General features: G+C 35.9%; 1 protein-coding gene across 1 annotated transcript in view; it reads left to right on the forward strand.

Moving 5' to 3' along the window:
- The window catches only part of LOC140155425 (TBC1 domain family member 24-like), a 108395-nt gene that overhangs the window by 2004 nt on the left and 88894 nt on the right, over window positions 1–17497 (forward strand). Inside the window, 1 exon segment of the mRNA XM_072178271.1 lies at window positions 2742–3010. Coding sequence (XP_072034372.1) covers window positions 2752–3010 — 259 coding nt within the window. The 5' untranslated portion in view covers window positions 2742–2751.

The raw sequence follows: 17497 nt of genomic DNA on the forward strand, positions 1-17497 counted from the left end.
TTTTTGCTGTAAAATCATGAAATTATCCACTTGGGCTCCCCACAATGGAGACCATTTATTTCATGCAAATTTGATACTGTACATGTATCTGTATATCTGTCGTTTATACATGTACATGCAATTTACCATCTCTGGTTGTCGCATACGTTGGGGAGGGGTAACTATCATTGCATGATATATGTTTTTACTCACTAATCCTAATAAGTGTAGCAAATTTTCATATATAAAAAAAGTTAAAATCTGGATTATATTAGAATTCTGTTTACACAATTGAAGTACCGGTACAGAAAGTTCTTTTGCACAATTTACCCATAATTCAAATTTTCTAATAATTCAAAAATGACAAGAATTGTGAAAAAGTGAGTGGATAGAACTGGCTCAGTTCATTTAAAATCCTGGGTGGATTGTTAAATTTCTGCAAAGTCAGAAAACTGCCTTAAGAATGAGCAGGGGGTAAAAGCCAGGGTAGAACTAGCCCTAGTTCCTCTGCTGGGAGGAGGACTGGTTAGATTGGTATTCCAGCAAAGTCGATCAACGTCATCCTTTCAAAAAGTTTGGGAAAAGCTGTAAAATTTGCATTAAATTTGCCTGAAAATGTTGACTTTTGGTATAGCGATGGGTCCAAATTTCTTGGAAAATTGGTATATGGATGGGTCCACTTTCAAATTCTCAGCAGCACACCCCTACACAAACCAAACATGATCACCCCTGAGCAATAAACATCTCTGTGTCTCTGCAGCATTCAATTAAATCTGTCAATGAAAATAAAAATTACAAAATCAATGTATAACAGACCCAAATATAATTACGGGACCAGTTATGTTCATCCTTAGATATCCTAAACAAAGACAGCCGGTACCTGTACCCTTTAGCTCTGATTTTTAAAGACACCATTTGTTTGGTTGAGAATTAAAGAAAAACTGATCTAAAACCAAAGGAAGTAACAAAATCAAAAGTTGCCCTTTTATATATGTTATGGAAAGCATGGCCCTAGTCATAATATGCTAATCAATAGAAAACATGGCACTAGTTCTCTTGTTAGAGAACGCTTTAGTGTACAAATCATTATGGCATACAATATGTACAACATACATGTATGGAGCAAACTGCAACTTTTGAATTTGCATCTTTCTTGGGTTTTGGATCATTGTGTCTTTATTTCTTGAACGATTTTAAGGGGGTACTACACCCCTGGCCAATTTTGTGCCTATTTTTGTATTTTTCTCAAAATTATAGCTCATTGGTGACAAGTAAGATATGTATTATAGGGGCAAGGAATACAACTACTGTACTGCAAATTCAGCAACTCAAAGCAAGTAGTTATTGATTTATTGATCAAATATTGGTTTTCCCTGACTTTGGACTGTTACTCCACAACTGTTGTCTGTGCTGAAATAAAATTTCCAGTGCAGTAGTTGTAGTCCTTGCCCCTATAATATACATATCTTACTTGTCCCCAATGCGCTATAATTTTTGAGAAAAATGCAAAATAGGCACAAAATTGGGCAAGGGTGTAGTACCCCCCTTAATGAATGAGGCCCTGAATCCAAGCTAAAAAATGGTTCTAATTATATCTGCTTGTTTAGGATACAAAAAGTACATGTACATGGATAAAAATAACTGGTACCTTAATTGTTTTGCAGCTGTTGATTGAACTTGAAGGTGACTCACTCCTGAAAAATACTAAAGCATAAAATGATTATAAAATTGATCACCTTGCTTTAATATCATGATCATCATTTGCACCTGCTACTGTTGTTGTAATTTTCAAAATATGGTACCTGGGAATATTTGTGTTTATAATAATTGTTTACTTGTTAAAATGTTAAATGATTGGCACCATCTGACATCATTTTTCAGTTTCCATCCGTTTCTAATGTGAAAATACGCTTAAGGGATCTGGAATGAGCGTTTTGAACGTTTCGACAATATTTTTGTGGGACATGAGAGCACAGCAGACATATCGAATTGTATTCTGAATACGAAGAGTATACCTTAAGTATAAATCATCAGATTTATAAAGTTTACTTCGAGTACTGTTAAATATTAAAAATATAAATTTTTAATCATTTGCCATAAAATGTGTATTGCAAAATTTCAAAAAATCAAAATTATTTGATATCATCAGGACATTCTTCGTATTCAGAATGTAATTCGATATGTCTGATGTGCTCTAATTTCCCACAATAAATACTGTCCAAACGTTCATACCCCATCCCTTAATGGCAGAATTTGAATATCTGCTAAAGTACATGGAGATTATTTGCACCTGCAACTGCAAGCTCTGTTAACGTTGTTGTAATTTTCAAAATATAGTATCTGGGAATATTTGTGTTTATAATAATTATTATTTAGGCACCAGAAACAAATGCGTTCGATCTTTGGATCGACCGTCGATTCTGCTTCGATGCTTGTTATCAACGAACTATCAACTAATTAGTCAGAATTAACGCTAAATATATATTGGTCAATATCACTACAGGCACAAATTACTATTTTATCACAATTAAAAATAGTAAATCAATTGGTTTCATAAATAATAAGGATCGAATAAGCATTGATGGTCGACCGAAAGCTTGAACTTAAATGTATATCATGATTAGCACCATCCGACAGATATCACTTTTCAGTTTTCATCCATTTTGAATATGAACAGAACTCCATGAAAACTCTTAATGGCAGAATTTAAATATCTGCTACATCACAAACACCTGAAATAATCCTCATGTTCTTGTCAACAGATAGTGAAAGATGACGACAGTCGCTTTCTCACCCTGGGTGGATCTGCAAAATGAGCCCGACTCAGTGCACCACAATGGGTCACCACAACGTGACCCAATGCCTCTGGACCCGGAGAGACTCAAGAAGTGGATACGTAAGGGAAGGTGGCCGGTCAACCATGAAATCAGACAGAAGCTTTGGTTTCGTCTCTGTATGCAGAAAGTCATGTCTGTAGGAAGCGTCTACAAAGAGATGGCTAAAGGAATGTTTGGAGATCCAGCAACAGGAAGTAAGTACCGTACCGTACATGGGAGCTACATGTATATATGTGATGGATTTACTTGTAAGGTTGTTCTGATCCATGGGCAGTGGCAGGGCAGTGGCGTAGCCAGGGGTAAGGGGCTGTGCAATAATTATGAGCCCTGGGGGAGGGTAAAATTGGGGGGAGGGCAAGAAATTTTTGGCGAGCCAAAAGGGGGGCAAGCAATTTTGTCAAGCCGAGAGGGGGGGCAAGCGATTTTTGGCATGCATTCATGGGGCACCTTTTTAATAAAATGCTCTAAAATGGCTTAGGAAAACAGTACGGAAACTCTTAAATATGCAAATTTTCCTGCTCGCTACGCTCGCAACATACATCTAGACCATTTAAAGTTTGCAATTTGGGATCCCAAAAATTTGGCATGTTCAAAGGGGGGCAAAGAATTTGTTGGGGGCCAAGAGGGGGGGGCAAGCAATTTTTGGCGGGCCGAGAGGGCAAGCGATTTTTGGCGAGCCGTTTGGACATTTTACCCCCCCCCCCCGGGCTCATAATTATTGCACAGCCCCTAAGGGGCAGGGTTGTAATCTCTCTCTCTCTGTCAAAAAATGTACCCTTTTTGGACTTGTAATTTACGAAAAATTTGAAAAGGTACCCTAAACAAGTTGTTCAGATTCAGAAACCTACCCTTATTCTTGAAAATCAGTGTTTTTTAGACCCTAAATGCGTCACGCGCGTAACTTGCCTTGCCTAAAAAATACCCCTTTTACTTGTTTTTTTTGGTCATGCACGCGTATAGACCATTTATGTGAGTGGCCCTCCCGGAGGGTTCTGTCATTTTGGGTCGCATGTCACACTCATAGATGCATTGTCTTTGATAGCGTGTGTGTCACACAATGAACCTACTGTCTCAAGGAAGCCATGGACTATATAATAGCTATATATCTGGATCCAACCTGGTACCAATAATGTGTACATCTGCTCCTTGATCTCTATGAAATATTAAACTTGAATACTATGAAACATCATCTATGTAAGGTGTTAGATGACTATAGGCAGGTGATGAACCATATGCCATTCCCTCTCCCTTGCAGCTGCCCTTTTTTAGTTTACATAAGTGTTTTACTAATTGAGAGAGAGAGAGAGAGAGAGAAAGAGGGAAAGAGGGAATGAATGTGTGAGTGAGTGAGTAAATTTGCATTTATGAAAAAAAGCCATTAATAATTTTATAACCCCCCTATTTTGGTGTTAGAAAATTATAACCCCCTCCTTACCTATTATTGGTCCAAAATTCTATGACCCCCTTGTATAAATGACCCCCCCATTCTGAGGAAAATGATAGCCCCTTAAATGAAGTGCTGACCGCATGATTTGTGGCCTCATGGTGTATATATAATGCAAAGAAGATGTATTATGTGCCTGTCACACATTGCTTGGGTGATATCCATGCTCCTTGTATAACGTTGCTTTTCGAGGAAATTAAGCCAATTGAACAGTGTAAACTCCTTTCTCTGCTGTAAAATGTCAAAATAACATGGGCCAATTATCTTCTTCTTTGGCATACACAAGTCTGTTGGGGTTTCAGATAGAACTTTTCCTCTAAGCACTCACCATTTCAAGTACAGTGTGTACTGAGGCCATATCAAATTAAACCTTAATGTAATAAACTTATCAAGAGTTGCACCCCCGGGAACATACAAGCATCACACAAGAGGGTATGAGCATATGTAAATCAGAAGGGTTAATTTTTAATTAACATTTCCAGTTTACTACACTGTTTATTCAATTGTAAAATTGGGGACATTTTCTGACGGGGCGATGGCTGTGATTTCCCATGTGTCGACGGATGTGAACCAGCGGTAATTTCTCTATCATTTTATCTCAGGGAGAAATTTAATAATATAAAGAAAACTGACCTTTTCATACATGAGAAGGTTAAATAATATCACACCTGGTATTGAATGTATTCATGAAATGTTGTCAAATATGGATTGATACTACTATGGCTACCCGGAGGTATGCAGTGCTACACCTTTGATGCCAACTTGAGCTGTGAAGCATATATCATGAAGGCTAGGTGATGTGAATTCATAAATCATAGATGACATACTGGCCAACTTGTGCTCATATAATTCCCGATATAATTATCTCCCATTGTGTGTTTTTTTTGTTTGAATTAATATACATTGTACACTACAAGATTCCTATTGTGGCTGCCTGCACAGGTACACCATCGCCAAGGTACCTGACTGGTATACACAGTACAATACAGGTACCAATGCTGCTACTGCAGTAGTACTGCACTGGTACTACACCAAGTATCTTGGCGATGGTGTGACAGTACCTGTGCATTCGACCCCAATAGGAATTTTGTAGTGTAACTCTTTGGGCAGACACTTGGGTCATGATGGGACCCAGCCCAAGCTAAATGCTCAAAAACTTGAAGCCTGTAAGTATGCTGGTGTATATGTATATGAAAAGAAAAGTGAGAAACGGAAGTGAAGATAAAGAACAATGAAAAAAAAGAAGGATATTCCCAGCATCCCAAAAAATAAATCATGTGAACAGTTCATTTTACTGTTAGCCTTTGGTTCATGAGAGGAAAAACTCTTAATTCAATCTCAACTGCTTCATACCTGTAGGCTGTTTAGATGTTTTTGCCTTTTTTCCATCATTGTTGTCACTGGCTGTCATCAATATGGATTTTTTTTTGCTTTAAGATACAAATTTACTAGATTGTAGATACAGTATGGACAAGTCAGAGTAAATATTAGTTTATTGTAAAATTGTAACCATGTTTACCTAAAATCTTCACAATTGGTATAGTTTTTACACAAATTCATACACATTGATCAAGTATTGCAACTGCACAACTGACTTGTAAACAAGTAACTGATATTGATGAAGCTTGAAAGAAAAGTTGTCTTCATTTTATGGCAGTGTAAGTCTATATTGAGACATTTCATATTAGTTACCACGAGGGATGCAGAAGGATGAAAAATAGATGTACTGTGATTTTATGAGACAGAATATCAGCTTAAATGTAGTTGCTATAACCTTTGCCATATTTGAAGCTTTTTTCCCCATATGCAATGTAAATCAAGCAAAACAAGCTTCTGGTGAAATAAAATAAGTTTTAATTTTGTTCTTTTATTTTCTTGCCAATTTTATAGGCTCAAATTTGCCAGAAACCTCGTCAAAATTGAGCTGAAAGTTCCTGCAATATACAAAGTTTACATGCTGCTAAAGACTATGAAAGTTAAAAGTAAATTGAACAAAGCGTTGTTCCTATCTTGAATTTAATTTTACCGACATGGTACCTATCTTGTTGTAGCACATGTCCCATATGCAATTATCATTATACATGTACGGTACTAATCCCCTTTTTTTAACCATCTGTGTGTAGAATATCACTTCCAGATAGTACACATCAAAATTAAAATTGGAAATTTTAATCAGATTGAAGTTGGAATATAGCAAAAAGAGTACCAGTATGCACAGTTTTGGTTTGGGTTCTTAAGGATAAATCTTGACATGGTAAATAAATCAGGAAATAAGGGGTTTTCATCAGAGTGGGAAGAGTTAAACTTCATTTCAATCAAAGTGAAAATGCACCCCATAGCACATTAAATCACAACATGGGTCTTACATAAAATGGATGCATGGCTTGTAAAGTAGATGTCTTTATCAGATTTATCAAAGGATGAATTTTATATCATTGAAAATGTATTCCTTGGGATGTTTGTATCAGATTGGGCAATTCTATTTGAAATCTATACACCTAATAGAAGATATGACCTTAATGGCAGTGGCGTAGATATTTCTTTTTGACATTGGGGGGATGGGGTTTGAAAAATTTTCTTGGTGTGCATTTATAGTGAATCCAGCACATTTTGGTGACAGAATAAGTGAAACACACATAAAATTTTGCCATATTGCAGCTAAAATGGTGATATGGTTCAAAAGTAGAATAAATTCATGCAAAGAGCACAGAAATTGGCACTTTCTAGTTGAAAATGGCCAAATTTGATTCAGTAAGAAAGCTCCATGCAGGTTTCAACAACTCTTCCTATACCTTTGTACAGGAGCCAACCGTTGTTGATCCGTGATGAATCCACAGTCCAGTAGCGTACACGCGAACGCACGGTTACGTGTACGTGTTACGCATGAGTGTGTAAAATTCGTCATGCCTGGAACATATGCGTAAACTGAACTCTCTTATGTTGGCGGTAGCAGCTAAATATTACCGCTTTATTCTTTAGTTTTATTGCCGATATCAACAGAGAAATACCGCGATCTTCTTGTATAAGGTTGAGTGGCAATGACAAATAGACATTCAGAATGAAAGAATCACTGGGAATCAGTCATCTTTAGCTTGTTTCGTTGTTGAAAGGATTCAATCATGTTTTCACCGTTGTTCATCACCGATTAACAACTCAAGCGTCCAGCGCGTCTCGTGGTTTACTTTTGCTCGGGCAGCTTGAATCCCTAAAGCAACATGGGTGGAGATAATTGTATGGACATCTCCCCTTACCAAAATATTGGAGGGATTCATAAAAACATTTTTATACTCTTTATATAACCCGACAATAAAATCTTTTCTGTAAAATGTTTGCACTGTTGCTGTCTGTTACCTTGTTACATAATGGCATTGTTAATGTGCAGTGCAGTACACATCATGCAGACATTAGAATTCAAAACTAAGATCAATTAAATTCAATTTAAAACCATAATCTGTCGCAGAATAAAAATGTATTTTAACACTTTGTTCAAATGTTGAAGAAAAAAGGATGATAATAATGATAATATAAATGATGGATACATTAACCTATTTAATCAACCACCCATACATTTCCAATGTATTTACCATCTGTGATCGCATTCTTACAGAAGGCGGGTCAGATTTCAGATGTATGAAATATCAAATTTGATCATTTGCAAGATGGTTCACATCATCAGGTTCCAGATCTCATAAGCCTAATATTTTGAAAATAGCTATAAATACATTGCAATGTTAGGGAATTTTTGAAACAAATCTGATACTGGAACTGTAAAAAAATATATACGTATTTTACAACTTAGCTACTTGTATCGGTACCAGCCTCTTTGTGGCTGTCCATCAACCGCTGCATGTGTTGAAGCCGAGCGCTTGATTGACAACCAATTTTTACCTCAGTTTTTTACGGAGTTGATTTTCACCAAATCAGAAAAGACGTACCATGAGGTTGTTGCCAGATGGTTTGTTTAGTGATGAAGGAGCACAAATCGGTTGCGACCGAGACTACTTTGCTACCACTAGACTTCATCAGGCAATTGGCCCATTGGATGGGTCACATGATGGACAACTATTATAGGTATTGTCATGATGGCCTCGTCCTGGATCATTATCCTGAATCAGGAGGAACAGACCAACAGTGGCACAGTTGAGGCATCAAAGAAGCCATCTGGGAGCGTATTGAGCAAGCAACCATCACCAAACAAGACAGTGGGACTCTGCTTTAAGGGGTACTACACCCCTGGTCAATTTTGTACCTATTTTTGCATTTTGCACAAATTATAGTGTATTGCTAACAAGTAAGATATGTATATTATAGGGACAAGGACTACAACTACACTGCTCTGAAAAGTAGTTATTGATTTATTGATAAAATATTGGTTTTCCCTCATTTTTGACTGTAACTCCACAACTGTTGTCCGTGCTGAAATAAAATTTTCAGTGCAGTAGTTGTAGTCCTTGCCCTATAATATACATATCGTACTTGTCACCAATGCGCTATAATTTTTGAGAAAAATGAAAAAATAAGTACAAAATTGGGTAGGGGTGTAGTACCCCCTTAAATATATCTCATGCATGGAATCAGGCCAACAAGACAATATACCTAGTCATCTATCAGCCACTCTGCACCCCTTCAAGTTAACAAAATAAGTTTTGGTTTTGTTTTGTCATTATCTCATCCATTTTAAAGTCTCATTTGACTGGAATCCAATCTGAATTCGACTAATGGCCTCACAACACAGGCATATTTCACACAATGCAAAGCGGATATTGCATTTCGATTTTGTCAATATCTGAAAATCAGTTGTCCTAAGGAATAAATCTTTTTCTTACACAAGGACGCTACATTTGTAACGTCACACATCAAGAGTCACCAAGCTAGCCTTGGAGATCTACCATGGGCTAATCATGATGGTAATATTTTGCTAATGTTGAAACCAGTATTGACCCCGTAAGGCTTACATTTATTTTAGATCCAATCAATAATGCAATCTAATTTTGCTTTAATTCATAACCATTTGGCGTGTGTTATTGCGAGGTTCTCTTGGATACTAGCCAAACTGGCAGCCCTAAGGATGGTCCACAAGGTTTACAATGATATCAAATCAATACTTGCAATCTAAAAAAGTTTAATATATGTGTGCTGGAGGTGTAGACCTCAGAATTGTGGCTTTGCCCAAATCTGTCATTTGTTCTAAATTGCTATTTTTAATACATAACCAATAAGTAAGTCTATCAGGCTAGGGACTTTGCAGATGAAGAAATGTTATATGCATGACGTATTATGCAGCTATAATTGCAAGTTGAATGTTTTGATAATAAATGCATGTGATGGTGTATTTTGTGATTAAGTAGGATTTAATAATGATGGTTACCTTAAGTACTGACTTCTGAATAAATATTGTTAATGTTATCCCTTATCGGTGCCTTGTTCAAAATTCATTAGACTCAAAATGTAGTACAGTACCAGTGGCTAGCAGTTGTATAATAAACAAAGTGTTCTGTTACCAGTATAACGGAAATAGCTACATTATACAACTAAATATAGCATTACAGCTGGTATAATGATTATATTTCAAAGATAGCTTGAGTGCTATTTGCAGTTAGTGTAGGGTGGTTAAAAAAAGAAAAGGTACACAAGTGCTATCTACTGTAGATAGCATTTTATCATACAATGTACTAGCAAGTGTGCTTTTTATAGAAGATACACAAGTGCTATCTACTATATAGCATTTTATCATACTAGCAAGTGTGCTGTTTGCAGAAGATACACAAGTGCTATCAATTGTAGATAGCATTTTATCATACTAGCAAGTGTGCTATTTGCAGAAGGTAGATAAGTGCTATCTACTGTAGATAGCATTGCATCATACTAGCAAGTGTGCTATTTACAGAAGGTAGATAAGTTCTATCTACTGTAGATAGCATTTTATCATACTAGCAAGTGTGCTGTTTGCAGAAGATACACAAGTGCTATCAATTGTAGATAGCATTTTATCATACTAGCAAATGTGCTATTTGCAGAAGGTAGATAAGTTCTATCTACTGTAGATAGCATTTTATCATACTAGCAAGTGTGCTTTTTACAGAAGGTAGATAAGTGCTATAAACTGTAGATAGCATTTTATCATACTAGCAAGTGTGCTATTTTCAGAAGATACACAAGTGCTATCTACTGTAGATAGCATTTTATCATACTAGCAAGTGTGCTATTTACAGAAGGTAGATAAGTTCTATCTACTGTAGATAGCATTATATCATACAAGTGTGTGCTATTTGCAGAAGATACACAAGTGTTATCTACTGTCTAAAAGTTGCAGTTTGCTCCATTACATGCCCTATTGATTTGTATACAATACATTCTCGAACAAAACTAGCTTCGTGCTTTCCATTGATTAGCACATTAAAATTAGGGTTGTGCTTTCATTAATTAGAACATAAAAGTGCATTTGCCATATAAAGTTAGCTTTTAATAGACACCATACTTGAAAAAAATCCAATGTATATTTTTGAAACTATGATCAAAAACAGTTCATATTTTCTTTATATTTTAAAATGTGTTATATTTGCCTGTATTTCAAATCAAGGAAAGTGTATATTTTGGTTTTTGCATTTCTTCATATATTTTCTTCTGGTAAGTCACTCTGTACCATCATTTATAAACCTTTTCAATCACTCTCTGTATGTCAGTCTGAGATAAAGACTCAAGTTATTGACTTTCTTCCTACCTCACCACACACATATAAGAGATAGACGGTCATAGATAGCTAAGGTGGCTACAGTGAACTGCATACATGTCACAAGTCAGGGAAACATTTCCTGTGTGAGCTGTGTGAATGAATATCTTATGAACCTAAGAGATATAGATTGCAGTGTGACTGACTGCTAGATGATATGGCACAGTCTGCCCTCCTAGTAAAAACACATATACTTTGGTTGATTACTAGTAGGTGTGGACTTTTACTTGGGAAGAAAATGGATGCAAAAATCTGCCTAGTGCCTAAAACACATTATATTATACGGTGTTTACCAGTGGCTCCAGTTATAACTTTTGCCCCCAGTAAAAACTCAAAATTTCCACTTTTTGCAGCAATTTTGCACAAAATTAGCTGATTTTGCCCCTCCCCTCTGAAATTCATTTTGCCCCCCCTGAAATTTGTCTGGCACCACCACTGGTGTCTACTTGTGCATTGGGCTATTCCAGTTGAAATCCATACACACCCTTATGGAAAACACGACTTTAATCTCCCACACAGGGAGTGTAGATTTTGTAATCCCATTTGAAACTCACACCCCCTGTGTGGAAGGTCATGTGTTCCATCAGATAAGAGGGTATATGAATTTCAACTGGAATAGCCCAGGCACATGTTGACTTGGGAAGAAAGTGGATTCAAAAATCTGCTATGATGTTCTACACAAAACTATTGGAGGTTAGGCATCATTGTCGCTGTGTGTTACTGTGATAATTGTGTGTGAAGCACAGAAAAAAATCAATTGTACACTATTTCAACTCATATTATTCATATATTCACAAACAAACCACTACATTGAATGCAATTAAATGCAAATAGATGGACCATATAAAATGAAAATGTGACGCCTTATGACTCTGCGGAGGTCCTCATCCACGTTTGATGTCCCTTTTTAAAGAACGGCATGGCAGAGCAATAAAGGCAACCCAGAAATCCTCCTAACCCACAGCCTTTTTGAAGAAAAGAGCTGTTGAAGCCATTAACCACCGGACTTTGGGACACATCGCCCCACCAAGATCGCCCCAAAGTTTTCAATTTTACACTATTTTCACAAAATTAAGGTGAAATTTTAGTTAAAATATAAAGGACAGTAAAAGCCGAACCCATTATTTAAGGGGGTACTACACCCCTGCCCAATTTTGTGCCTATTTTTGTATTTTTCTCAACAAATTATAGCGCATTGGTGACAAGTACGATATGTACATTATAGGGGCAAGGACTACAACTATTGCACTGGAAATTTTATTTCAGCACAGACAACAGTTGTGGAGTTACAGTCAAAAATGAGGGAAATCCAATATTTGATCAATAAATCAATAACTACTTGCCTTGAGTTGCTGAATTTTCAGTGCATTAGTTGTATTTCTTGCCCCTATAATATACATATCTTACTTGTCACCAATGCGCTATAATTTTTGGGAAAAATGCAAAAATAGGCATAAAATTGGCCAGGGGTGTAGTACCCCCTTAAACGTTTTTACTGCTGAGGACACATTTGGGTGTAATTGTAAAGGATAATGCTTTGTCACCCTTTGTGTTTCTATTCTATCACCACAAAATGTGGTAAAAATATGTTGCGGCGCTTGAACGAATATTGGAGAATTATGGCTCTCACATGGTGTGCTTTAACAAATCACAGTACATGATTTTAAATAATGGGTTACATGTATGAGGGTAATAGAATTATTGATTATGCATACTTTAGGTAATACATAATAATACATTTTGGATTTATAAAGCGCCTTTCTCCAGATCTTAGAGGACTCAAAGCGCTGTAATTTCGCTGCAATGGTGAATCATCACAATCAGATCGCATCAACTAGGTTGCTGCCGAACGGCGCACACCTATCCGCATTTAGATTGTAACATCCACCAATTATCTGTGCAGCTCCCCAAATTCCATTGGGTGAAGGAAGTTTATGATAACCAAACAACTAATCACCGATTTTTATGCGATACAGGAGGAAACCGGAGATCCCGGAGAAAACCTGCGAGAGCGAGCATGGAATCGGGATAAACCAAGTGCACATGAGTCCTTGGGCGCGCCGGGCTTGAACCCGGGACATCAGTGGTGCAAAGCGAGGGAACTACCGCTGCGCTAACTCGCCCTCCCGTATCAGAATAACTGCATGTGATGGGTTATGGGTAAGCAGGAAAAAATTATGCAGTAGGGGAAATGAACACTTCAATGATACGATAGCTTGTCAACATAGAATGCATGAAAGGGGTATTAAATTCTATTTTGCTTACTATCTTTCAGTCCATATACTGTAATAATAAAACATATTCTTTTTCAAGCTCACAGCGCATTTGTTAAATGGTCGTTCAAAATTAAAAGTATGTGACTGTATCACTTGAAGCAATATGAATTTTGTAACAGTTGCTGAGGAGGATGCCTGCAATGTTTTTCAAAAATTTTTACAAGATTGTAATACCCTTCAAAAATAAAGTCTGTATTTGTTGTACAATCTTGTGAATATGTTGTTTAACTCATAAGGCCCTAAAAAATAAATTGTTTGGTTGCCCTTCCAAGACAAACATTTGGAGGGTCAGTATTTTTTCTCATGGGCTCTTCCTCCATTTTCCCTCAATTTTGAAAAGGCTATTATTGAAAAATGCTTGAACATTTTACGGTAAAACATTGTGCATTTTTTGACTGAATTTAAATGGAAATACTTTGTGTTTTTAATCAAATATGCATTTAATGAATAAAGTGAGTGAATAACAAATATAAAATGTCCCTGATACTGTCATAGTTTAAGGTTTCTTTTAAAAAAAAAACCCAACCCAAGATTTCTAATTTTTTTTTGGTTGCTCGCTGAGGGCAACCAAACATTTTTTTTGGCCTAAGATCAAAATATTAGTCAAATGGGTATGCAATGGGTTGAGACACAAATTTGCAGGTTTACTTGTTCGTATATAACTATGTTTATCAATGATTTGCTCAAAACCCTTTACACTTTTGTGGATGGGGCTCTTCATGTTTTCATGTTTTTAAAGCGCTCGATAGTAAGCACATATGCTAACTATCGAGTTTTTACAGTACATGTATGTATGTATGTTGTCTAGTCTAGTAGCTCTATTAACTCTCCCCGTGCAGGGGTCGACTGCAGACAACAAGTTTCAAATTTATTCTTTTTTTAATTAAAAAATTTCAGAATTGCACATTTTCATGACCATATTTAGAATCAGCATGAAAAATGCATTAAAATGAGTACTAGTATTGGTTCAGTGGTTCTTGATATACCTCTTGATAATTTGAGAAAATATCTCAAAACCTTCATATGCCTATATGGCCAGTACGCAGAGCATTAAAAAGAAAGCAGCGCACACTCTGACACTCACATACATGCATGTGCATTTTGTATGCATGTATCAGTTATATAATACTAACCCTTTTATACACCATTTCTGTCATATAATTTGTTATAAGCATAAAAGCAATAAATTTATAAAAGCTTTTAAATATCTTTTGATAAGACAATTTGTATACAAATACAAACATGTCAAAATTTAAACTGATGGGTTCTTAAAATGTGATATTTCAGTTTTGATGACAAGCTGCCTTAAAATGGAAGTTAGAGACATGAAAGGAAGGCTTCTCACCAGCCACTCTTATTAATTGCATTCAACTCTTCCCCTGCCCTGGCCCAACTGACAGCACCTTTCTTTTGTGAAGTAGTATGCATTATTATACCTGGAAACCCAGAGAGATCAAACTGAACACAGGCTATACTTATTACTTAGTGTTCAATTGATCAAAATTGAAGGTGCCCCATGCTGTAATGGTTCAAAATGATCATGATATGTCCTATGGATATACAATTGTAAATGCCTTGGTTTTTCTCTCTCCATGATTAGTTACCTGTTACCACTGTCTTTCACAATTCCATTTTCAAAATTACACCAACTACAATAATTTGTCCCTTTGGTTGCATAGATATTTAGCTTTTAAATTGTTTCTAATTAAATTACTGCAACACCACTTCATTTTGATAGGGATTTAATTTCACAAATTTTACTAATTTCGCTAGAAGTCTTAATTCGGTAAATTAAATACCGAAAATGCGAATTTGATAGTTCCACATTGAATTTTAAACATGAATGGCTGGGTAAGCGAAATTAAATACACACAAAAATGGTGGTCATAGGCAATTAGTGAAATTAAGAACTAGCAAAATTAAATAGCTTTACAGATATTATTTAGTGAAAATATGCCAAGTAGCATCACATATATTATAAAGTACGAAGAAAGTAATTGAATTTGACTGACATTTTTGAAGAAAAAAAAAAATTCAGACAATTTTCAAATTATGTTTGCCAAAATAATTTTAGATTTTTTCCAGATTGGCCAAGCTCTTGGTGATTTTGTTTGGGTAATTTAACCTCATCCAGAAAAAATGTAAAAAGAAATCCAGACCGTCAGGCAACCGACTCTACTTGGGAAAGCTGTCCACCCATAGAACAGGGTTTTTTCTTGTTTTAAGTTGTAAGGTATACTCGCTTTTATATAGGAATGTACTTCTTACATTATTGATGAAATAAACAAGGGCAGGGTCGTTTACCAAGCAGTTTGTTTATATACACACTGCACAGAGAGTGTGGCAAAACAAACACACTGTGAACAAAATCAATTCTCTATTTTGTTCAAATTATTGTAAATTGTTTTGCCATTCACTTTTATTGTCCTTAATTCATTCCAATTTCACGCTATTCTTTGATTAGTTCTTGCGCAGCATGTTTGCGACGGGCCTCCAGCATATTGATAGTAAACACACTGAAATCAACCTTATGCAGGGGTGTATTGATAGAATCAGACAGAGAAGGAAATTCGCTGCAGATTTAGATCTAATTTAACTTCAATATTTACCCCAATATATGGAGCTCAATAAAAAGGAACAAGGGAAAATGCATTTTACCTATAGCTAGTATTTATTAAATCACAAAGGTCCTTTTCAAATACTTTTTTAAGATAAGGTCACAATATTATTAACTTTACAGATGATATTCAACATTATAACCGATTAAGGTACAGTACTGATATAATGCTGATTAATGTCTGATTAAAGTCTAGTTTGTTTGGTGTTTGGCTTTACTTAAACAAATAAAAATAGGTTATATAAAATAACAGATTTCTTGCCCCCAGTTCAGATATGACTATTAATTAATTCACCTTTCATACTATAGTAAATGCGCTTATACTGGTTCAAATTAAAACTTTTTCAACTTTTTTTGCCAAGTATTGTGTGACAATGAATGTTATACCAGTGGGTAGTAACTCTATACCATGAACCAAACTGATGCTGTCTTCAGTAGATAGCAGATTACATACAAATTGTGTGTGATGACTGTGATATCAGAATGCTGTCTTCAGTAGATAGCAGATTACATATAAATTGTGTGTGATGACTGTGATATCAGTATGCTGTCTTCAGTAGATAGCAGATTACATACAAATTGTGTGTGATGACTGTGATATCAGAATGCTGTCTTCAGTAGATAGCAGATTACATATAAATTGTGTGTGTTTGTGATGACTGTGATATCAGAATGCTGTCTTCAGTAGATAGCAGATTATATACAAATTGTGTGTGATGACTGTGATATCAGTATGCTGTCTTCAGTAGATAGCAGATTACATACAAATTGTGTGTGATGACTGTGATATCAGAATGCTGTCTTCAGTAGATAGCAGATTACATACAAATTGTGTGTGATGACTGTGATATCAGAATGCTGTCTTCAGTAGATAGCAGATTACATACAAATTGTGTATGATGACTGATTTCAGTATGCTGTCTTCAGTAGATAGCAGAATGCATACAATTGTGCGATGACTCTGATATCAGTATACTGTCTTCAGTAGATAGCAGATTACATACAAATTGTGTTTGATGACTGATTTCAGTATGCTGTCTTCAGTAGATAGCAGATTACATACAAATTGTGTATGATGACTGATTTCAGTATGCTGTCTTCAGTAGATAGCAGAATGCATACAAATTGTGTATGATGACTGATATCAGTATGCTGTCTTCAGTAGATAGCATAATATATACAAATTGTGTGTGATGACTGTGATATCAGTATGCTGTCTTCAGTAGATAGCAGATTACATACAAATTGTGTATGATGACTGATATCAGTATGCTGTCTTCAGTAGATAGCAGATTACATACAAATTGTGTATGATGACTGATTTCAGTATGCTGTCTTCAGTAGATAGCAGAATGCATACAATTGTGCGATGACTCTGATATCAGTATGCTGTCTTCAGTAGATAGCAGATTACATACAAATTGTGTATGATGACTGATATCAGTATGCTGTCTTCAGTAGATAGCAGATTACATACAAATTGTGTATGATGACTGATTTCAGTATGCTGTCTTCAGTAGATAGCAGAATGCATACAATTGTGCGATGACTCTGATATCAGTATGCTGTCTTCAGTAGATAGCAGATTACATACAAATTGTGTATGATGACTGA

The sequence above is a fragment of the Amphiura filiformis genome, chromosome 6, assembly GCF_039555335.1.
Source record: "Amphiura filiformis chromosome 6, Afil_fr2py, whole genome shotgun sequence".
Lineage (NCBI taxonomy): Eukaryota > Metazoa > Echinodermata > Ophiuroidea > Amphilepidida > Amphiuridae > Amphiura > Amphiura filiformis.